The sequence below is a fragment of the Carassius carassius genome, chromosome 12, assembly GCF_963082965.1.
Source record: "Carassius carassius chromosome 12, fCarCar2.1, whole genome shotgun sequence".
Classification (NCBI taxonomy): domain Eukaryota; kingdom Metazoa; phylum Chordata; class Actinopteri; order Cypriniformes; family Cyprinidae; genus Carassius; species Carassius carassius.
Window position 1 is genome coordinate 14,955,686 of NC_081766.1, and position 21,997 is coordinate 14,977,682.

Sequence of the window (21,997 nt, forward strand, 5' to 3'; positions counted from 1 at the left end):
GGTATTACAATGTAATAAAAAATGGACTGATGTTAATTCCTATCAAATTAAATTATAAAATTACAAATGTATTACGTACACAAATAAAAATTAACATTAGTATATTTATAAATAATATAGATTCATAAATGCTTACAAATATTGATTTCCATTATTATCTCATGACAGCTATACCTAATGCATATAATTATGTTGAGAGATTGAACCTGATTGAAAAGTTACCAAAATGTTTATTTTTATATATGACATTTCAAATAAAATATTCGAATAGGCAATCATGAAATAATAATATGTGAATGCTAACAATGGAAGAGGAAGCCTAGAATGAGATAACTCGATTGGACAGCTATGGTTGATGACTACAGACTATACTACATGTCCTCACAGCATGTCATAGTAAACTCCTTGGATTAGTGCCTCTACAGAGGAATGTCCTGGTGTGAGTAGACTTCTAGTGTCAGAGCAAACATCAGATCTATAAATCTGCTCCCAGCTATGCCCGAAGGCACCACTTTCCCATTCAGACAACCCCACACCTATGACAGCCTGACAAATGATTACTACTGCGGACACACTATACTGCATCCTTCTCATGTGGCCTCCAAAGGAATCAACAAGAGTATGGAGACCTGTGGTCATGCTTTCAGTTAGTGAAAATGTTTATAGCGAGATTTGAGCAGATGGTCTAGTATCTGTCTTACAGGATTCGGTTTTCATTTTTAACACATCAAGAATTTGGACTTTTGCCATAAGCATGCCACAGTCATGCCATGAACCTGCTTGTTAAGTAGTTGGATCCAATTATCGCCTGAACAATTTGCCCAATTACACTTATGACACTTTCTGCAATTTTCACTAATGAGGTTGATTGTGACCCCATAATGCCATTTCTCCCCTGCCCCTCTGGATGTCTGTGCATGCCACTGGTGTGCACTTTTTGCTGCAAAGTGTCCTGCCCAAACGTTCCATGGGGACAGTGCTAATTGTTTCCATAATTTTCATTGTCTGATAAGAGTGCCTTGAGCTGTTGCAGTCTGCTCTCTCGATCATCTAAAAGCAGAAGTAGTCTCATTCAGCCATCTGGCATTTATAGCATCACTGAAAAAGTTAGTGTGTGTGCCTCAGGGATGTCTAGACTTAAATTATGTGTTTTTGTCGGACGTGAGCTGATAAGCGCAGGTGCTTTTCGATTTTGTTATGTAAGTGCTTTTGGATTTCGACATCAGGACTGGGCTATGTAAACAGGATCATGGGTTATGATAAATCATTTATTTCATTAACTGCTAAGTTATATTTTATTAAATAGATAAAAATACTGTCATTACACTCATGTCATTCCAAACTTGTGTGACTTCAAAATAAATATCGAAGAATGTTGGTAACCAAAACTTTTCGGTGACCATTATTTTATGGACAATAGACATTTGTGAAATTAGCTTCTTTTTTGTTTCACAGAATGACTTGAAGGTGACTAAATGATGACTTATTTTGGGGGAATTATTCTTTAAAGTGTTACTCACACAAAGACACAAGAATGCAGTAAAAATTAAAGAAACAATATAAAATGTAACACCCTATTGTAGATATCTGACAGCAAAAGTACACAGAAACACTATTATTTCAATAAAAAATTAAAACTGTCCCAGATGAATGTCTAATTACATCCTGTTTTCACTGTAAATTATTAGGTTACTATTTTTATTTATAAAAAAATCCACAAAATGGTAACATAAAGTATTTAATCTTGTTTAGTATAATATATAATTTTGATCATAAATGTATACTTTTTATTTAAAAATTATACCTTTTTTTGATTGTTTGTTTTGTTTACAGTGGTAGTTACAAAAACTTTCCTGGTATAATTGTATTTATTTAATTATTTTTTTAATGTGTCTTCTACACAATGAATGGTGGTGAAAAGTGAACACCCAAACATCCAAAGTGAAAGACATAACACCAACATGTTGGGAAAAAAATAAATAAATAAGAAAACAGTTTCAATGAGTTGGAAAAAAGTATCACCGCTTTGTGTCAGTATTTTGTTGTTTGTTGAAGCACCTTTTGCTTTAATTACAGTCTTTAGTCTGTTGGGATATGTCTCTGTCTCTACTAACTTGGTACAGCTAGACTCCGCTAAATTTGCCCACTCTTCTTTACAGAACTGCTCAAGTTTGATGGTGTCCGTTTGTGGACTGCAGTCTTCAAATCATTACACAGATATTCAATGGGGTTGAAGTCTGAGCTCTGACTAGACCATGCAAGAACATTCACCTTTTTCTTCTTCAACCACTGTGTGAAGAAAAACCTTCTTCCTATTGACAACTTTCTGGCAGAGAGCAGCAGATTTTCCTAAAGAATTTGACAGTATTTTGCCCCATACATTTTTTTCCTTCTATTCTGACAAGTGCTCCAGTCCCTGCTGCAGAGAAACATCCCCATAACAGGATATTACCACCTCCATGCTGTACTGAATGGTGTTATTATAGATGGTGGACTGTGTTGGATTTTCCACCAGACATTTCGTTTGGTGTTGAGGCCAAATAATTCACAATCTTCAAGGTGTGTTTCTTGAGGATTGGCTTTTTCTTCTTGCAACCCACCCATACAAGCCACATTTGTGGAGAATTTGTGATATTGTTGTCACATGCACACAATGAACACTCATTGTCATAAATTCCTGCAACTTCTTCAGAGTTGCTGTAGGCCTCTTGGTCACCTCTCTGAACAGTTTCCTCCTGGCTCTTTCATCCAGTTTGGAGTGACGTCCTGATTCAGGAGGGTCTTTGTTTTACCAAATACCTTACACTTCTTAATAATAGACTTCACCATGCTCCTAGGCATTGATAAAGCCTTTTAAATGTTTTTGTATCCATCTCCTGACTTGTGCCTGTCCACAATTTCATTCTGGAGGTCTTTTGACATTGTCTTGCCACCCATAGTTAATTGTTAGCTTCAATTGAACTATCAAGTACTGAAACGATCCAGGAAGGCTCTTTTGATGCTGAGCTACTCAAAATGACCATAGCTGATCACAGTTAAAAATCAATTGGCTTTGTGTTACATTGAGAAGGTGAGCTACACCTGATTGAGTTTACAAGTAATTTTTGGGAGGGGGTGAAATTTTTTCAACTCTGATTTTGTTGTTTTAGTTTGTTTCCAAGATGTTGGTATTATATCTTTCACTTGGATTTTATAAGTTGCACTGAGTAAATGCAAGTGGATAAAACAAAAACTGTATCTGTCTTCATTTCAGGCCGCAAAGCAACAATTATTTTATTTAAGCAATCACATTATTTTAAAGGGGTTTGATTATTTTTTATACCTATAGACTCACAAATTTTTTTGCTTGTGTTGTGTTAATGGTTCACTGTAGTTCATTTTCACTGAACAGTGTCCACTAATAGTATGAGTTACAGGGCCAAAGTTTTAGAAAACAATTTTATCTTAAATATGTATACTCAATATATACTAAGGTACTCTATTTATATTCTGTATAGCAATGCCCTACACGTCTGATCGGGGCGCTGCACAAGATCCCGGGCCCTATGCATAGGCAGTTCTAATGGCCCCCCTCCCCTTGAAAATATATATTCCAGACTTTTCAAGGGCCCTTTCTTCCTTTGGGGCCCTGGTAATCAGTAATGGTTTTACCCCCAGTCCAGCACCCCTACGGTCTGATACACATTATGCCCAAATTTTGATGTCTCCCATAGCTAAAAAAGCTTGTTGCTCAGTAAATGTAAAAACCAGGAAAGACATATTTGTAGTTCCACAAAGCCTCTGCCCTTTTGATGAAATGGTTTCTAGAGAGAGCTCATTGTTCTTTGCGGAAAAGCAAAAATAAAAAAGTCTCGCATTACAGTGTAAGGTCTCGGAAAGGGCATCTACGTCCCAGGAAGTAATTACCCTCAGTCTACACACAAAAAGACTGTGTCATCTATGGGCCAATAATGAAATGGGCAATTATGTAGTTCATTATTTTTAATGCAAGCTGCCATGTTGAACAGGGGTGTGGAGAATCCACTAGCATTAGCTCCTGCCCCATAAAAGTAGTTATCAAAGGCAGCATGGAAAATTGCTGCACACTAGCATTCTCTGTGTCATGCAGCTCATTACGGTTTGATACCCCAAGCAATTTATGCAGACAGGATCAAATGCATTTGACATTGCTGGACTCATTGAAGGTCCATTGTTGTGGCAAGTACATAAAAAAAAAAAAAAAATTCCAAGACTGGGTTTGTGCAGACCTTAATAGTAATGAATAAATTTACTAATAATTAATTTAAGATGCTTGAACACATTTTGATATGGATATCTTAAATTATGATATACTACTGTCCAAAAGTTTGGGGTTGTTAGGACTGTTTTTCTTATACTTACCAAGGCTGCGTTTATTTGATTTAAAAATACAGTAAAAAAAAAAACGAAAAAACATAACTGTTATATAACTGTTTTATATATATAAGGTGCATCTAAAAAAATAAGTATATGCTGAAAAAGTTTTCATGACTTATTTAAAAAAAGCGAAACTTTCATATATTCTAGATTCATTACATGTAAAGTAAACATGCTCATGAATGTCTAAAATCTAGTATCTCAAAATACTAGAATATTTACAAAAATCTATCAAAAAAGGATATGCAAAACATAAAAGTTTAAGTTAATGTTGTGTTTAAAAGTATGTTCACACATGACTCACTACTTGGTCGGGGCTCCTTTAGCACAAACTCCAGCATTAGTAATGTGTGGCATGGTGGTGATCAGCCTGTGGCACTGCTGAGGCACTATTGAACCTTCAGCTCATCTTTATTGTTGGATTGACTGTTTCTCATTTTTCTCTTGAAAATACCCCATAGATTCCATATGGGTCAGCCATTTTGACTGGCCAATCAAGCACAGTAATATCATGGTCAGCAAACCACTTGGAAGTGGTTTTGCACTGTGGGCAGGTGCTAAAGTCCTGCTGGAAAAGGGAATCAGCATCTCCGTAAAGCTTGTCAGCAGATGACAGCAGCAGACATCTCCTGGTAGATGGCTGATGGAATTGATAAAACAAATTCAAAATGTACTTTTATCTGTAAAGAGGACTTTGGGCCACAGAGCAACAGTCCAGTTCTTTTTCTCCTTTGCCCAGGTAAGATGCTTCTGATATTGTTTCTATTTCAGAAGTGGCTTGGTAGCACTTTTCCTGAAGACGTCTGAGCATGGTGACTTTTTGATGCACTGACTCCAGCTTCAGTCCACTCCTTGTGAAGCTCTTCCAAGTGCTTGAATTGGTTTTGCTTGACAGTATTCTCAATCTTGCGGTCATCCCTGATGCTTGTGCACCTTTTCCTACCCAATTTCTTCCTTCCAGTCAACTTTGCATTTAATTAGCTTTGATACAGCACTCTGTGAACAGCCAGCCCTTTCAGTAATGATCTTCTGTGACTTAGAGTACGCTCTTTGTGTAAGAAGTATTTCTTAATATTATACATTTTGAAAACATTTTTTTTAAACCATGATACAGATTTTCAGTATTCTTTGATGAATACAAAGATAAAATGTTGTTGCGTTTATTTGAAATAGAACATTTATAACATTATCATTATAAATGTAACCTTTTATAAATTTTTATGTGTCCTTGCTGAATAGAAAATGTATCAATCATGCAATAATTACGACTGATCCGTCCAATGTTTCATATTACGCTGACACTTCTAAGAGAATTTGCCAAATGAATCACAAACTACAGTCAAGATGTTTTAATTGCTTTGAGAGCATGACTGTACACGAAGAAACATTTGGTGGATCTGTTGGGGTGTCTTATTTTCCCAAATATTTGCATAATAAGTTCAGTGAGCATTATCCCAACAGAGATCTGTTAAAGTGGGCTAGCATGAAACAGCAACACTCATTAGCACAAATAGGCAAACCTAACTTTAAATCTATCATACAGAATTAAAGGCATTTTATTTGCACTTAGAACCATCATGTTTTTCTATATCTTCTGCAGTTCTTTAGATTATATTACAGTGACTCACAGTTCAGATAGGTCCAAACATTAAGTGCATGACTGCAGAGCAGAACTGGGCCACTCATCTCAGCTGTGGCATTGATGAGCCTCTCTAACACTAATTGGACTGTATAATTAGAACAGTGCAGGCAACAGGACAAAGCTGAGGGAAATTATATGAGAAATCCATCAAGAAAATCTGTTGACTACATGGCCTTTTTTGTCTTCTGAGACATAAATATGAAAATTAACTAAAATACTATACTATATCTTAGAAACAGAGGAGGTCAGACCTGTTAAGGTGCCTCTCTAATCACAGTGCCATTTTATTTTCTTCATAAAAAAAGAGGACATGAAATGGACACCCTTGTGAGAATACACCGTGAGCAGTGAGAGTACCACAGAACTGTCAAAATGGAATAACACTGCTCTCAGTTAATCAGATGAAGAGAAACAAAAGAGAACAGGAGAGTAAAATCAGACTGCAAAAATGATGATGACAATTTACTTCTGTGTATAGGGTGGGAAAAGTTTTAAAAAGATCACAACAAGAATAACTTTCATAGATGAATGTGCTGTATTTTCCTATTTAGTAACTTGTATTCTGTAAAACTTGAGGGGATAAATAATTCTCCATTAGGAGGGAAATTAAATTAAATGTATGAAAATCTGAAAATTAAAAATATTAACTATTTTTTTGAGCAAATTCTTGATTAAATGCAATGAATTTCTATAAAAATCTCAGTCATAAAACTCAGTCATAAAACATTGTTTGCTAAAAGCAATTACTTTTTAATGCTAACGATTTTTCTTACCTACATTAACTGTTGCACGCTGCACCCATCAGACAAACAGGTCAAAACTAGTCTGTAAAAAACAAAACAAAAGAGTCAACAGATCGAGTCCAAATCACATGTAATAGCCACAAAGACAAGTCTCTCAAGTCTCAAAAAGTGTAGTACAAGTCTATTATTATTATTATTATTATTATTATTATTATATTATACATTTTGAGAAGACCAGTCTCACAATACAAGAATTATTATGCTTTGAACAGTGTGGGGAATTGCTACACTCACGTTGAATTCAAATGAAAACTCAAAAGTGACATGGCAATCTATGTGTGCTTCATCCAGTGTCAATCAGTCAAATTGAAGAGGTCAGTTACTAAAAGTTACAAATTATCTTAAAACATTTAATCTGCTTTTGGTCGCATGATAATGATGTATACGGCTCACATAATCAGGGTCAAAGCTGTGATGAGCTGATTGTGTAGGAAAAGTCTATTTATGTGATGAGGCTAATCAACAGTCTAGATCATCATTGTCATCACCATCATCATCATCAATGACAACAAAATAGCCACTTTTTCAGTGCAAACAAAAACAAAAAATTATCAATCAACACTGAAGGCTGAAACAGGAAGAATAATGAACTGGTGGATCAGTCAGGAATGAAGAATGAGGCACAATGACCTGAGGTATCAGGCAAAAATAAGAGCAATTATGCAATTATCATCATTATTATTATGTTGGCCAATTATATGTCAGGGTCTTAGATACTGTGGTTCTTTGCTGGCTGTAGCAATGTTAGGTTTTCTTTTCATGGCCAGAATGTAGAGCTTACAATACACAGAGACAGAAGACCAGTCATCACATGGTCATGTAATATTACAAATACAGGCACTAGCTTTATTCTTGCATTATTAAAGTTTGCGCTAAACATTGTGTAACTGTCTGACTTTTCAAAGAACACTCAGATGTAATCAATTCAAATGTATACTCTACGCTGTAAACAAATGAAAAACCTCTGGTGGTCCTAATTGAACATTATTTGACACTGCACATTTTGGTATAATATTGCAAATATTTGTGTTTCTTAAACTTCTCTGGTTTCAAAGCCCATAAAATTAAGAATTCAAATCATAATAACAACTCAAAACAATCAAGTATAAAACTGAGCCTAGGGAAGAACCCATAAACCCTTGTGCTTATGGTAATTATGCATCACTGCCTGGTCAAAACAAAGGAGATTATGTGGACATGTAGTATATTTTTAATTATGAATATTTTTTATTTTATAATTATTTTATTTTTAATTATAAATAAATAATGATATACACACACACACACACACACACACACACACACACACACACACACACACACACACACACACACATATATATATATATATATATATATATATATATATATATATAAGCTGCTTAAAGTCTAGTTGCAGCTTGTTAACTTAAATGTCTAAGTTCACTGTTTTAGAATATTAGAACACCACATAAATAGAACCTGATGACTTGAGATTTCAGATAATTAATTTGGAGAAATAAGTTTCCTCGAATAATTTGAGTACATTATACCCAGTAGGCCCACAGTGTAAACAATTGAGGATGCAAGACAGTTTGCACAATTAGCAAACTGGTCTCTTTAAAATCAATGATCTATCTGTCAGCACGTTTGTTTTCAGACTAGCTTACCAATTAGCTAATGCTGTTGTCAGCAGAAATGATCCCACTTTTGAAACTCCCTCAGTATTCAAAAAGTCAGACTCCTAAACATTCCAACACTACTTGTGACAGCCGAGCACATTTAGATCAGTAAAAGCAGCCGTCGTGTTGACACTCAGAAGTCATCATCTTCATTACGGTGACTATTAAAGCGGTCCGTGGGCTCTTTATCTGCATGTTGTGAGGCTCGTGGGAATCGATCAGGACTGGATTGCAACATAGACTTTTCACAGTTGATTTATAAGTCCTAGGAAAGTAATAAAAGGTGCCCACTCAAGCATTTGAATCCAATTATCTTTCACAGAATGCTGTTGTTATCCAATTAAAACTCCCTCTGCTCATGAGAATTATAATAAGTTATTTTCTTGCTTTTAACAGAGGTGATTTATACTAAATGTTGAACACTCCATGTTCAGTTTCGGTCTGGTATAAATATTAGGTGAAACTTAAAAACTACAGGCTGTGAAAACAAAAATCGAATTTCTATTTTGAGAAGGGAAATTATCAGTTTAGTATGAAAGATATCATCCTAAACCAGCCGGGACATTGATTTGGATGCTTTTGCAGCTGTTGGAAATGGACATATATGTAATAAAGGCAGGCTTTGCTTATCTGGAATCATGAATTTTTATTAAGCAATAGAAAATATACACCCGGGAAAATAGCTTCCTTTATGAGTTCTAATTTTTTTCTTAATTGTAAACTTTTTCTTCAAAAATCAACTTCCACTTGTAGAGGCCAGTGAAAAACAGTCAATAATCCCACAGCAAAACTGGATGAAAAAAGTGGTCCATTTGAACAGACATCAGGGAAACGACACACAACTTCTGCTTTACAGACCGTGCGCAGCCATTATGGGATGTGCTGCTGGCCTTTCTCTGGAAATACTTTGCTCAGTATTTGTACCTCAGGGCCCCAGTTGTCTACCTCACTGAGGTCCAGCTCTGTCTGAGGCTCTGGCAGGTCCAGTGAGCTGATGGACCCCGATGGGGAGCCGCGGCCCTCGTAAGCGTAAGTCTGAAGAGAATCGTATGGAGGGCCGCGTGTGTCCTGGTTGGCATCAACCACCTTGAGCTTAATCACTTCATGGATGTCCTGGTCCGGTAAGATCAAAGCTGGGCTGAGAGCCTCGTTGGCCATTGCTCTCCACACCTCTGACTGCAGGTCCTTCCTCAACCTCATCTCCTCGGCTGCCGCAGGGTTCCTCAGTGCTGCTATGTCAAAGGCCTCTGTGTCTTCCTCGCCTCCTCCCTCATCATCGTACGTGACTACGTTCTCTCTGATATCCTCTGCGGATATGATTAGAGGCTCCTTTTTGCTCTTCTTGCTACGCAGAGTGACAAACAGAACCACGATGGCTACAAGAGAGGAGACACAAGCTTAGTTTGTTCATCCATGTAAATGGTGATTTGAATTAGCTTCACTACTATTGAGAGTTATCACATGAGACATATCACATCAGTGTACAAAATGAGGAGTGCAATTTTCTGCTTGCTGACCTTTTCAAATGGGGGAAAGCTTTGTCTGGACAAATAATAACAATAATAATAATAATTATTAATTACATTTATATAGCACTTTTCTGGGTACTCAGAGTGCTTTACATATTTTAATATTCACTTAATTACGCATGTGCTGATGTGAAATCAATATTGTTTTGTCATAAACAGCCATGAGCCTCTTCAATCAGATTAGCCCTGTTGCAAACAGCAACCTTTTAAGGCTGCAACAGCAATCATTAATAAATTCATTATAATAATAAAAATAATAACACTAATAAATTCTTACTTGAATTTTTTTTTAAATAAAATAAAATATATATAGTTCTTTTTCAGCTATTAGCTGAAGCAACATTTCTTATTTTTGTTTAGTTTAACTTTAAGTAAAATAACTCTAGAAATAAACTAAAATCAATAAATCTAATTAATAAAAAAACTGTATAGACGTATCAATCAATCAATCAATCAATCAATCAATCAAAGTATTTTTTATAAATGTGAAATGAAATAAAATATAAAAAATTTACTTTTATTTTATTTCACCTAGTTGTTATTTGCCATTTAGTTTAACTTGATGTACTAAAATAAGTAAAACTAAAATTGAAATAAAATGAATAAAAACTAGCCATTAAACATTCTAAAAATGACAAAATACAACACTTTTAAATAAATATAAAAATATGAATATAAAAATATGAACTAATTTAAAATATTAATAAACAATTAAAATGAATGCTTAGATTGATGTGAAAAGTTAGTCACCTCATGTGAAAAACAAGGTAGACTCTATATTAGCATGTTGCTAACAAAATATTTTAAAATATTTAGAATTACATAACATACATACACACATGGTCAGAATTGTTGGCTCCCATGGTAAATATGATCAAAGGCGGCTGTGAATATAAATCTGCATTGTTAATCATTTTGATATTTATTTAAAAAATTCATGGCAATCTAACCTTGCATTGGAGAATAAGAATTTAAAATGGGTTGAAATATCATTATGACATATATGTCTTTCTCTAATACACAATGGACACAGTTAATGGTACCCTTTTATTCAATGCTTTCTGAAACCTCCATCTGGCATAATAACATCTCTGAGTTTTCTCCTATAATGCCTGATGAGATTAGAAAGCACCTGACAAGAGATCAGAGAACATTCCTTCATCCAGAATCACTCCAGACCCTTCAAATTCCCAGCTTCATGTTAGTGCTTCTCCTCTTCAGTTCACCACAATCATTTTCTACGATGTTCAGGTCAGGGATCTGGAATGGCCATAGCAGAAGCTTGGTTTTGGGCTCAGTGACCCATTTCTGTGTTGTTTTTAAGGTTTGTTTTTGGATTATTGTCCGGTTGAATGATCCAAATATGGCCCATTATATGATTTCTAAAAGAATCAGTTACTTTATTATTTTTTATCTGTTGGTATTTGCTACAATCAAAGATACCATGTATCTAAACAAGATGTCCAGGACCTCCAGCAAAAAATAGGTCCACAACATTAAAGATCCAGCAGTACATGTCACTGTACACATGGGGTACTTTTTATCCCTGTGTGCACCAAACCCATCTTGAGTGTTTGCTGCTAAAAAGCTCTTTTTTAAGTGTACATCTGCCCATAGAAGCCAGTCCCTTTTGAAATTCCAGTAGTGTCTGACAACTGTATATGCTGGGGATTGTTTTTGGATAAGAGCATTTTCATTTCTTGATTTTTTTCCTTCAAACCTTCCCAAACAAGTTGTTTTTTTATTATTATTATTATTTATATATTTTTTTTAGGATTTTTGACCCTGAGACTCAACTATTTTCTGCAATTCTCCAGCTGTGGTCCTTGGAGAGTCTTTAGCCACTCAAACTCTCCTCCTCACTGTGCATTAGGATGATATAGACAGACATCCTCTTCCAGGCAGATTCGTAACATTTTATGTTGATTGGAAAATCTTAATTATTGCCCTTATGGTGGAAATGGGAATTTTCACTGCTCTAGCTCTTTGTGAAAGTCAGTTATCTTTTTCTGCACATCAGAAATATATTCTTTGGTTTTTCTCATTGTGATGGATGATTAAGGGGAATTTGGCATTTGTTTTCCCTCCTATTTAAAGGAACACTCCGACTTTTTGGGAGTTTAGCTTATTCACAGTATTCCCCAGAGTTAGATAAGTCCATACATACCTTTTTCATTTCTGTGCGTTCTGTAAGTGTTATTTGACGCACCCACCGCTAGCCTAGCTTAGCACAAAGACTGGATTTAAATGGATACTGGTAGCATAGTAATTCCAATATGTGACAAAATAATGCAAACATTTTCCTATTTACATGTTGTGATCTGTATAGTCACAGCGTGTACAAATAACAAGGCTATATGAGACAGAGACCATTTTTAATCGTATAAATACTGGGAACTATATTCTCACTAGGCGTAGGAGCACAGCTAACGTTACTTGGGCGGAGTGATTAGCGCTGCACACGAGACGCGCCGTGGTGAGGAGAAGAGAGTTCGCTCAGAGTTGGAGTAATAGAGTCAGCAATTACTAGATAGTAGATTTATAGTGTACAATCATGGGTGTTCGCTGTATTGTAAAGAACTGCGACAATAAACAGGGGAGACCAGGTATTACTATGATGTTTCATAGATTTCCAACCAAAAACGCTCATAAACGACATAGATCCAAACACACCTGTAAACACCATCACGAAGTATTTCGTTTGCTCTGAACATTTTACTGTAGACGACTATTTTGAAAAATGAAAGTTGCCACACGGACCATGAAACGTGTGCTACAGGATACAGCCATCCCATCGATAATAAAGACAGGACAAATTGGATCACCTGTTGCTGCGGTAAGTGTTCCGTTATGTTTTCAGATGACTAACATTAGCCATACTGTAACAGTGCCATGCTAATGTAATATAACCTTAGTAGTGACACTATTACGTGAATAGGGGCTCCGTGTATCCCCTTTATTGTTATTATTGTGACACACTGTATGCAATGGCTATACTAAAATTTCATTGAACTATGAATGATCATTATAACAAAACCACTTACTTGGTGGATAGCTGACCATTAGGTTCACTCGGCATGGGGCGTTTCTTCCAGTTGATCTTATCACAATGGGAAAAAAAAGACAACTGCCGGGTGTATTAGGGCAGAGAAATCTTCCGTGGTATTGACGCAAATATTTTGATTGTCATCAAGCCTTGACATTGATGGTAATACCCGGTCCAATTCATTACAACAAAGGCACTCGGTTTCTGTCGGCATAGGTTGTCATGTTCCACATTTACACCACCAGTCCATGTTCGTTCTGATTCTCCCGTCGTCTTACAGCTTCCAAAGTTTGTAACTCCTCGTCTGTGTATTCTGGCTCAAAACTATATGGTTCTGGATCTTGGTTTGATACACAGTAAAATTCCTCTGAGTCTGACAATTCCTCAAAGTCAGCCATGATCACAAGTCACGTCTAGCTAGTTAGTCACATTTGTTTTGTTTACGGAACTATCAACAGGGCGTCTCGTGTGCAGCGCTAATCACTCCGCCCAAGTAGACACTCCGCCCAAGTAACGTTAGCTGTGCTCCTACGCCTAGTGAGAATATAGTTCCCAGTATTTATACGATTAAAAATGGTCTCTGTCTCATATAGCCTTGTTATTTGTACACGCTGTGACTATACAGATCACAACATGTAAATAGGAAAATGTTTGCATTATTTTGTCACTTATTGGGATTACTATGTTACCAGTATCCATTTACATCCAGTCTTTGTGCTAAGCAAGGCTAGTGGTGGGTGCGTCAAATAACACTTACAGAACGCACAGAAATGAAAAAGGTATGTATGGACTTACCTAACTCTGGGTGATACTGTGAATAAGCTAAAGTCCCAAAAAGTCGGAGTGTTCCTTTAAGTTCCTGTGAAACAGGAAGCCATGATTGGATAATTTCATGTTCATAATCACCCTGGTGTGCTCAAAATTGTAAATATGAATTGGAATATCACAGTATATTCCCATTCATATTTACAATTTTGAGCATACCAGGGTGATCTAGGGGTACCAATAATTGTATCCAACGTGTATTTGTGAAAAAAAAAAAATGTGATTTTCCCCCATTTTCAATTGTTTTAGTTCAATGAAAGTCAGATATTTTGTGATTTATTATTATTCATTTATTTTAAATAAAAGATAAAAAGGATTAATAATCCATGTTTAAATTCATAGCCGTCTTTGTTCATATTTACCATGGGTGCCAACAATTCTGACCACGTGTGTAAATATTAGGTAACATAGTATTTGTGTATTAGGTGAAATATAACTCTATTACTGACATTACTGACTGGGTGAATTGTTCACTGAGCTTTTGATCATGAAGGATACATTGATGGATATAACATGGATACATGCCACCATAAATTGTTACCAAAAAAGGTACGCATGTTGCTTTCAACAGTCTTCATGATGGCACTTAATTAAAATGTTGTCAAATGTTGAAAACATCCACTTAACCTAACCTAAGCTGGTCTGTTGGTCTTAGCTGGTTTAAGATTTGGTTTAAGACTCCAACCACTGCAAAGCTGGTTTAACTGCATAAATCTCCTCTACAACCAGCCAACAGATCAGCTTTAGAAGTTAGGGAGACCAATTGAGAATTGCAAACCATCTCAGGCTTGAACAATGTAGGCCTCACCTCACTAGATTTTGGAATAGAGCCACGTCATTGTGTTTGGGTACTATGCCGTAAATTGGGAAGTGCCTTTAAATTCTAGCAAGGAAAAATACTGTTTTGCTGTATATTTGAATGTATTATTAACTTGCTATTTGTTCAGGTATGTGCATGGTACGATTATTCCTGGTTTCAGCCCACACAGTTGTGCAGCATTCCTGAGTAGTGTCTATATTTTGCCTTGTCAGTGGACTGGAGTGAGAGAGGGGTTCTCACACATTCTGCAGGGTGAAACTTCTTATCTACAACCAGTAAAATTCAAGCAGAAAAGAAAGCAGCAGAGAACATATTGGATATCTATCTATATGTCTGTCTGACTGTCTGTAAACAATGAGAATAAAATAAAGAAAACAATTATGAAAAAAAATCCTATAAAAACTAAAAAATACTACATTTTTAAGACCCATTTTTAAGAATTTCCATGGTGATCATTTAAAATTGAAAGAAGGAAAGAAAGAAAGAATCATTTTACATCTGGATTCAGAACTTTGGTCCCCTTTGTATGTTTCAGCTCTTTCACTGATAGCAAATTAATGAAGGTCCTTCTCTTGGCCGATGTGTTTTCAGTCTTACCCAAGAGGATGAGCACACACAGCAGGATGGCAATGAGGGCTCCGGTGCTGAGACCGGCCGAGGACAGGAAGGCTTGAGCCCTGCACACTGGCATCCTGGCCCCGTGCTGGCACGGGCACACCCTGAGCGTAAGCGTGCTGGTGCTGCTGAGGAGGGGCTCTCCTCCATCCCACACAACCACAGGCAGCTGGTACAGCTCCTGTTCCGCCTGGCTGAAGCCTTGCCTGTTCGCCAACACACTCGCACTGCTATCTGTCAGAGAGAGCAGAGGTTTATTCTCGCTGGCTGCATGCATGACGACGCCATGCAACAAAAGCCAACAAAACAATTCGCTCCGCATTCTCGGCAGTTGCCTCTGAGAATGGAGAACAGCTTTTTGAATATTGCATTTGTTACTTCATTTTCAAGCTGCCTTATATGGTTATGGACTGTTCATAAAAATGGCAGCCACAGCACCATACTAAAAGACATTCCACAGTGCATAATATTTTGGTGTATATATATGTCAGTCAAAGGTTTTTTTGTTTTTATCAATTAACATTTTCATTCATCAAGGATGCATTCTGATTAAATAAAAAATGACTTTTAAAGAAATGCTGTTGATTTTAACTTTATATTTATCAGAGTTTTTTTTTTTACAAAAATATAAGCATCAGCATATTAAAAAAATCAGTTTTGCCATCACATGAATAAATTATTTAACATTTACATTTTGTACCTTCAGCAGACACTTTTATCCAAAGCAACATACACAAGAGGAAGTAAATATTTAAAATCTAAAATAGAAAATAGTTTTATTAAATTGTAATGATATTTCCCAATATTACTGTTATTACTGTATTTTTGATCAAATAAAGGCAGACTTGGTGATCATAAGATACTTTTTTTAAAATTGTAAAGAAATTGTACTGACCACAAACATTTGAACATATAAATAATGCCATTTTACAATAGTTTTAAATCCGATCAGAATTTAGAGACAGAACTATGCATTTTATAAATATATTTTTAAGTCAGGAGTGAAAAAACAAACAAACAAACAAAAAAAAAAAACTATTGTGTTTATGTTTTCTAATCCACAATGGCCCATTATAACTTGTGTCTGATTAAAAAACAGTGTTGGAGTGCCGGTCTGTTGCCACACAGCGACAAAAGCGTCATGCTTTATTAACTCCATACAGTGCTCAAACTTTTCTCAATTTTGAGAAGCTTGTGCAAGTTTTTTTCACCTTCTTTCTAGCTGTCACTGCCTTCCTTTCTCACATATGCACACACCCACAGAGAGGCAGGTTATAAGTGTATGCACGGTCATGCTGCTTCTTCAGTTGCAGATGTGTGTTGAGCTAGTGTCTCCTGACACTGCAGCCTGGGGGTTTGGGTTACAAGACGAATTCCGTCTCCCTCTGAATATCAGCTTCCACAAGAGCAAGAGCGTGGGTTTGGGTTAAACATTGGTAGGGACATTTAAATATCAACCATGCTATACAAATGCACCTCTGTGCAATGTTTACACCTCTGGAAAAATTCCCTGTTATAACTCATCAGGGTTTAGACAGAGCATTTTCAGTATAAGTATATATCCACAACTTTTTGTGTATTTTTTTTTAACCACACCAACAAAAATGCATTTATTTTGTACAATGTATCAAATAAAGAACAGCATCTGCCTACATCAACCATTTCACATTATAATTCTAATGTACAGTATGAAATAGATTTTCATTTTTCATTTTCAATGTTATTTAATAGTGTTAGCAAAATATTTGGGTTTTAAGTGAGTATTAGAAGATGACGAAGCTAATCTAAATGTAAAAAATAGAAGAGATGAGTGTGCAAATTTAAATATACTATTGAAATATCATGAATCCTTCATTTAAAATGTCAATAAATGAAGTCATATACAGAGAGACTACAAAAATTGAGTAAATAGTTCTGCTGGAAATAAACCAAACAACTTATAAGAACATACCTGTCTTGCATATACCACATTCCTTAACTGTAATTGCTAGAATTAATTGATATTATTCACTAGTCTCTGGATCTGTACTGTCCATATACCCAAGTCTACGACAGTGGGCTGTTTCTCTCCTGGGGTCTAATGCAAGCAGAACCAGCAACTATTGTGTATGCATTAGATACTACAGGAAGGAAAAATTGTCAAATTCAGGGTTAAGGTTAACACTACCAAAATTAGCACCACTTAAATATTTACTCATAAATCAGCCCATCATGAAGTGACCTCTCTGTTTAGCGCGTTTGTGTTTGATTTCATGCTTTGGGGTTTTTCTAAAATGGCCTGCAGGTAGACTCCATTTAATCTGTCCAAACACTATTAAAAAACATGAACATGAAACAACAGAGGGTGGAATGATCATTAGCGAATCTTCACAAACAATGTAGAAAACATGGTCTATAATTATACATGGGTGGACAATTCACAGTTGCACTTTGATTTCAGTAGCAGTGATTCGTAAACACTTTCCCTGTGAAAAAAAAAAAAAAAACACGAACTACAAAAATCATGAGAGCGAACCATGCATGTACTGTGGATAATTAATCTTGGCCGTGAGATGCGTTGTGTAATAAATATAAAAATAAATATATAAATAGGAAATACCAACAACAACAACAACAAATATTGCCAATACTGCAATTCTGGCATGAGTCCTGAACGCTCTAGCTGTCGTAATTTAATGACAGTGTTTAAATGGTGGGAGATAAATGGCCTGAGAGAGAATTGCAGTGAATTGGCCCAGGAGGGATGCTCTCGATGAAATGTGTCCCACATCTCAGATGACACAAACACTCTTGCCAAAACTGTGGCAAGGCGTAAAACTTGACGTAGGCTATCTTTGCGGATGGAGCACCATGCATTCCCTCGCCCATTCAGTGGAGAGCTTCATTAAATATGCTTTCTAGATTCAGAATATGAACTATGTCAAAGAACATAACAGTCAAGTTGATTATTATTCAATTGAACTCACTGTCATTTCTCAGGCGAGAAATAAGTGCACCTTCGCAGGGAATGTCCATCATATTTTTTCCGCCTCACCATGGCAAGCATTCTGGTCATGTGGACACTGGCATAATGACTGCAGCGCCAGGAGAGAAACATCTACGTCAGGGGTTGGCAACCTACGGCACGCGTGCCAACAGTGGCACGCAGAGGGATAATCGCTGGCACGCAAGCAATAAGGAAAACTGTATAATGACGTACAGTTTGATGTAATAACTTCTCATAGTCACACAGCCTGTTAGGAGCTACAAATACTATTAAAGTGTGAGAATTAACTTGCATGGATGCACGTGCAAACACTGCACATACTAGGTGCTTCAGATCAAAGCCTCGGTCTAACAGCACTCCTCAATGTCAAAATCACTGAGATGGCCAATCAGATCAAAGTAGGCGGGGTTTACCTTTCACAGAAGCAGAGCGCGAAGCGTCAGTTTAACGTTAAAGAGAGTGAGGTAAGATGAAGCTGCAAATCAATTAACATTAGTCAACTTTTAATAATACGTTTTACCATAGAAATGTTAAATGACCTAAAGCTATATCCAGTGATGAAAATTTTTCTGAAATATGGCCATTTTGAGAGAAAGAAAGTGGGGGGGGGGGGGGGGGGGGGGGGGGGGTGGTAAATTGTCTCTCTCTGCAGACAATGAAGCGATTTTGCCCCTTTGTTTTTGAGAAATATAATGTAGCGATTCAGTATCGATTAATAAAAGTAGCGTGACAACACTCATAGGTTTATGAGCTTCTGAATGCTACTTTTTGCACAGCACGATCTCAGATCTCTGTGTGCGAGTGGTATGTGTTGTGTGTGTGTGTGTGTCTGTGTGTGCACGTTCATCAATTAAAGCAGTGCATTAACGTTGATTAAACGTTAAAAAAACTTTTTTTTATCGTATAATAAAAAATTGTGTATGTACCGTTTAAATACAGAATTATATCGGGGTGTGGGGGGGGGCTGTGCACACTTGGCACAGTGGTTAACCATAAAAATAAAAAATGGCACGTCATGCCGAAAAGGTTGCTGGTCCCTGATCTACGTGATCAAGGATGACAGCCCTGCACACCCACCTGATCACAGCAAGTGCAACAGAGCACTCCAACCCCTAACGTGTACAATGGTTCCTAACAGTCCATCCACTGGGACATTATTTAAGGATGAAGCGGTCTGAGGGGACCTTGGCTAGGATACAAACTCAAATAAAGCTCTGAAGCACTGGCTCTTCTGAACTCTGGGCTTTTAGCGTCTGCCTCTTATCTCTATGATTGCCCTGTTAAACTCCGACCGGTCCACCTCCAGCACTGATTCACTGAAGCAGCGGTCCAGCATTAGAAGGAAAACATTGCAGCCCAGTCATCTCCAACAGGGAGCCTTGAGCTAATATAAACACAGACCTAGTTTCCAAGGAAACAGCTCTGTTGGCCTTGCAACAAAATTAAAAATAAGAGCAAGAAGAGGAGGGGAAGGCTGGAAATGAGGGTGATCTGTGTGACTACATGTGGTACTAAATATGTTTGTGGAGAGGAGCTGATGGTTTGGCCTAAACAAACATCAGGAAATCATTTGGAAAACATCAGAAAGATTCCATTACTGTGGAGAGCCTTTTTAGATAAGTAGGATCTTATTTGACTTTCATAAGAACCTGTGAACAACTTTAGTACTGAATTTGGAATTAGTTTTTGTAACCAACTCCTAATATAAAGGCTTAACATGTCAAACTATTTCTAATTAGATGTTTTACCGAGCCAAAACAAATCCTGTGGAAGTTTGGTTTTGTATTATGTTTTTTTTTTTTACCTTCATTGTCCTTCAGAGTGAAGTTTGGATTCGCCGGAAGGTCTTCTGGTAGAGCAAAAGTGAATCGACCATTGGCAAAGTTGTCCTTGTCCGTGGTCCTGATGGTTTGAATGACCTACACGAAGAACAAGAGAAAACAAGCTGAAGCTTAGTTCTTTCTCTCTCCAGAATTAAGGTTGAATGACAGAATGGCACTAAAAATATCTAAACAGACATTTTTGCTTCTCTGAGAGACAGGTTTTGTCACTCCCTATAACACAGAATTATAATTGGACCACCTGGGCTTCTTCCTCTCCACTTTTTAAAAGACATTAACTTCAGACTACTGACCAAAAGCCCCTCGGCCAGTTGGGTGTCTGGATCAAAGTCATTGAACAGATAGCTGGTTTGAAGCATTGCTCAGCCTCATGATGTTTTGTCAGCTTGTTAACTTAATTGGCTCCTTCTAGCAGGTCAGCTACAAGTGGGAATCCCCTCATGCAGAGACTGGACCAATTAATAAAGCTCTTTATCTGCGTGTGCTGCACCACCCATGTTAGGCCAGGGGTTTCCCTCACTTAAGGCACTTTCACACCAGAGATTTTGTAGTACCAAGTGGGATTGATAGTGGCGTTCGGATTGTTTAGTTGGTGGTTTGGTATGGTTCATGTTTAGAATTGGTACACAATCAATGTTATGAAAGTGAACTGATATTCATGATATATGATTATGCACCTTAGCAAGCTATCGTTCACGCTTATTAAAGGGTAATGCAAATTAGCTAACTGTTCCTCAAGAAACTGCATTTAGGAGCAGATCACATTTGTTCTGGTAGTTTTGGTAGTGATATGAAAAGGACAATTCAGGAATCATCAATAAGCTTTAAATTACATTTTAAAAAATTAAAATAAAAAACAGATTTGTTTGTTTTCATCACATTCTTACTGATGGTTTTAAGACAATCACAAATCATTTTGTAATTTCGATGGTGCAAACATAATGCACTTTACATGTTCAATAAGACATGCCGTTACATGGAGAAGGAAGTAGAATAGAACTCTGGAGAAAGCAATCAAGCCAGGTGTGAAAACAGCCTGTGACACTGCATAACAGATTTACTGCCAAATTACAGTGCATTGTTTTATGCAGCATACTTTTGTGAATGTGTGCAGAGCAGATCAAAAGAAAAGAGCTTCCTGTGAATTGATGCCAGTACAAGAAATTTGGTTCTGCCTTATCTCTGTGGAAACACTTAATTAAGGGCCACAGCATGACAACAATCCCTGATTATCTTACAAAGTTACAATCATGGATTTCAGTAATTGGGAAGAGGATTTTATTTAGATGTTACAGTAGATGGACCGGTTTGAGCCCAGCAGACCAGAAGTCATAATAAATGAGAGACAATTTATACGCTTATGAATGGACATCTTCCTTAAAATAGACAGTACGTGGTTTATTGGGCTTGAATGACCCCCCCCAAAGGCTTTAAGTAACCAGGGGTGCGTTCTCCGATAACGTTGTCTCTTAGCGCGCTACGAATACTCAAAAGGTACACCTTAACTACAGGTATACCTTTGCTACGTGTGTTCTCCGAACTATACCTTAGGATGTAGCTTAAGGTAAACCTTCTTAAGTTCGACCTTAGCAGTTGCTGTCCATGGTGGAGGCGCTGAATAGGTTGATATCGACGCCTCGATGATCGATTGTGCGCTCTTTCCTTCACAGCGGTATAGGTAAAGTATTGAGAAAACAATGTTCTTTATAAAGAAGCGTTTTAGAAATAGTACAAACTGCATTTATCGGGGCTTATTGAAATACGTACATGCAGAAATAAATATGAGTATGTGTTTATAATTTAGCAAGTGTACAATCCCAAACCCTCACGGCCA

The 21,997-nt window shown here is 36.8% G+C and overlaps 1 protein-coding gene across 1 annotated transcript in view; it reads right to left on the reverse strand.

Moving 5' to 3' along the window:
- Window positions 1-9,137: 9,137 nt before the first annotated feature.
- LOC132154897 (cadherin-18-like) overlaps window positions 9,138-21,997 on the reverse strand; it is a 64,856-nt gene continuing 51,996 nt past the window's right edge. The window contains exons 10-12 of the mRNA XM_059563621.1: window positions 20,127-20,241; window positions 15,319-15,570; window positions 9,138-9,877 (exon numbers count right to left, since the gene is read on the reverse strand). Of these exons, the coding sequence (XP_059419604.1) occupies window positions 9,372-9,877; window positions 15,319-15,570; window positions 20,127-20,241 (873 nt within the window). The 3' untranslated portion in view covers window positions 9,138-9,371. The remainder of the gene's footprint in view (window positions 9,878-15,318; window positions 15,571-20,126; window positions 20,242-21,997) is intronic.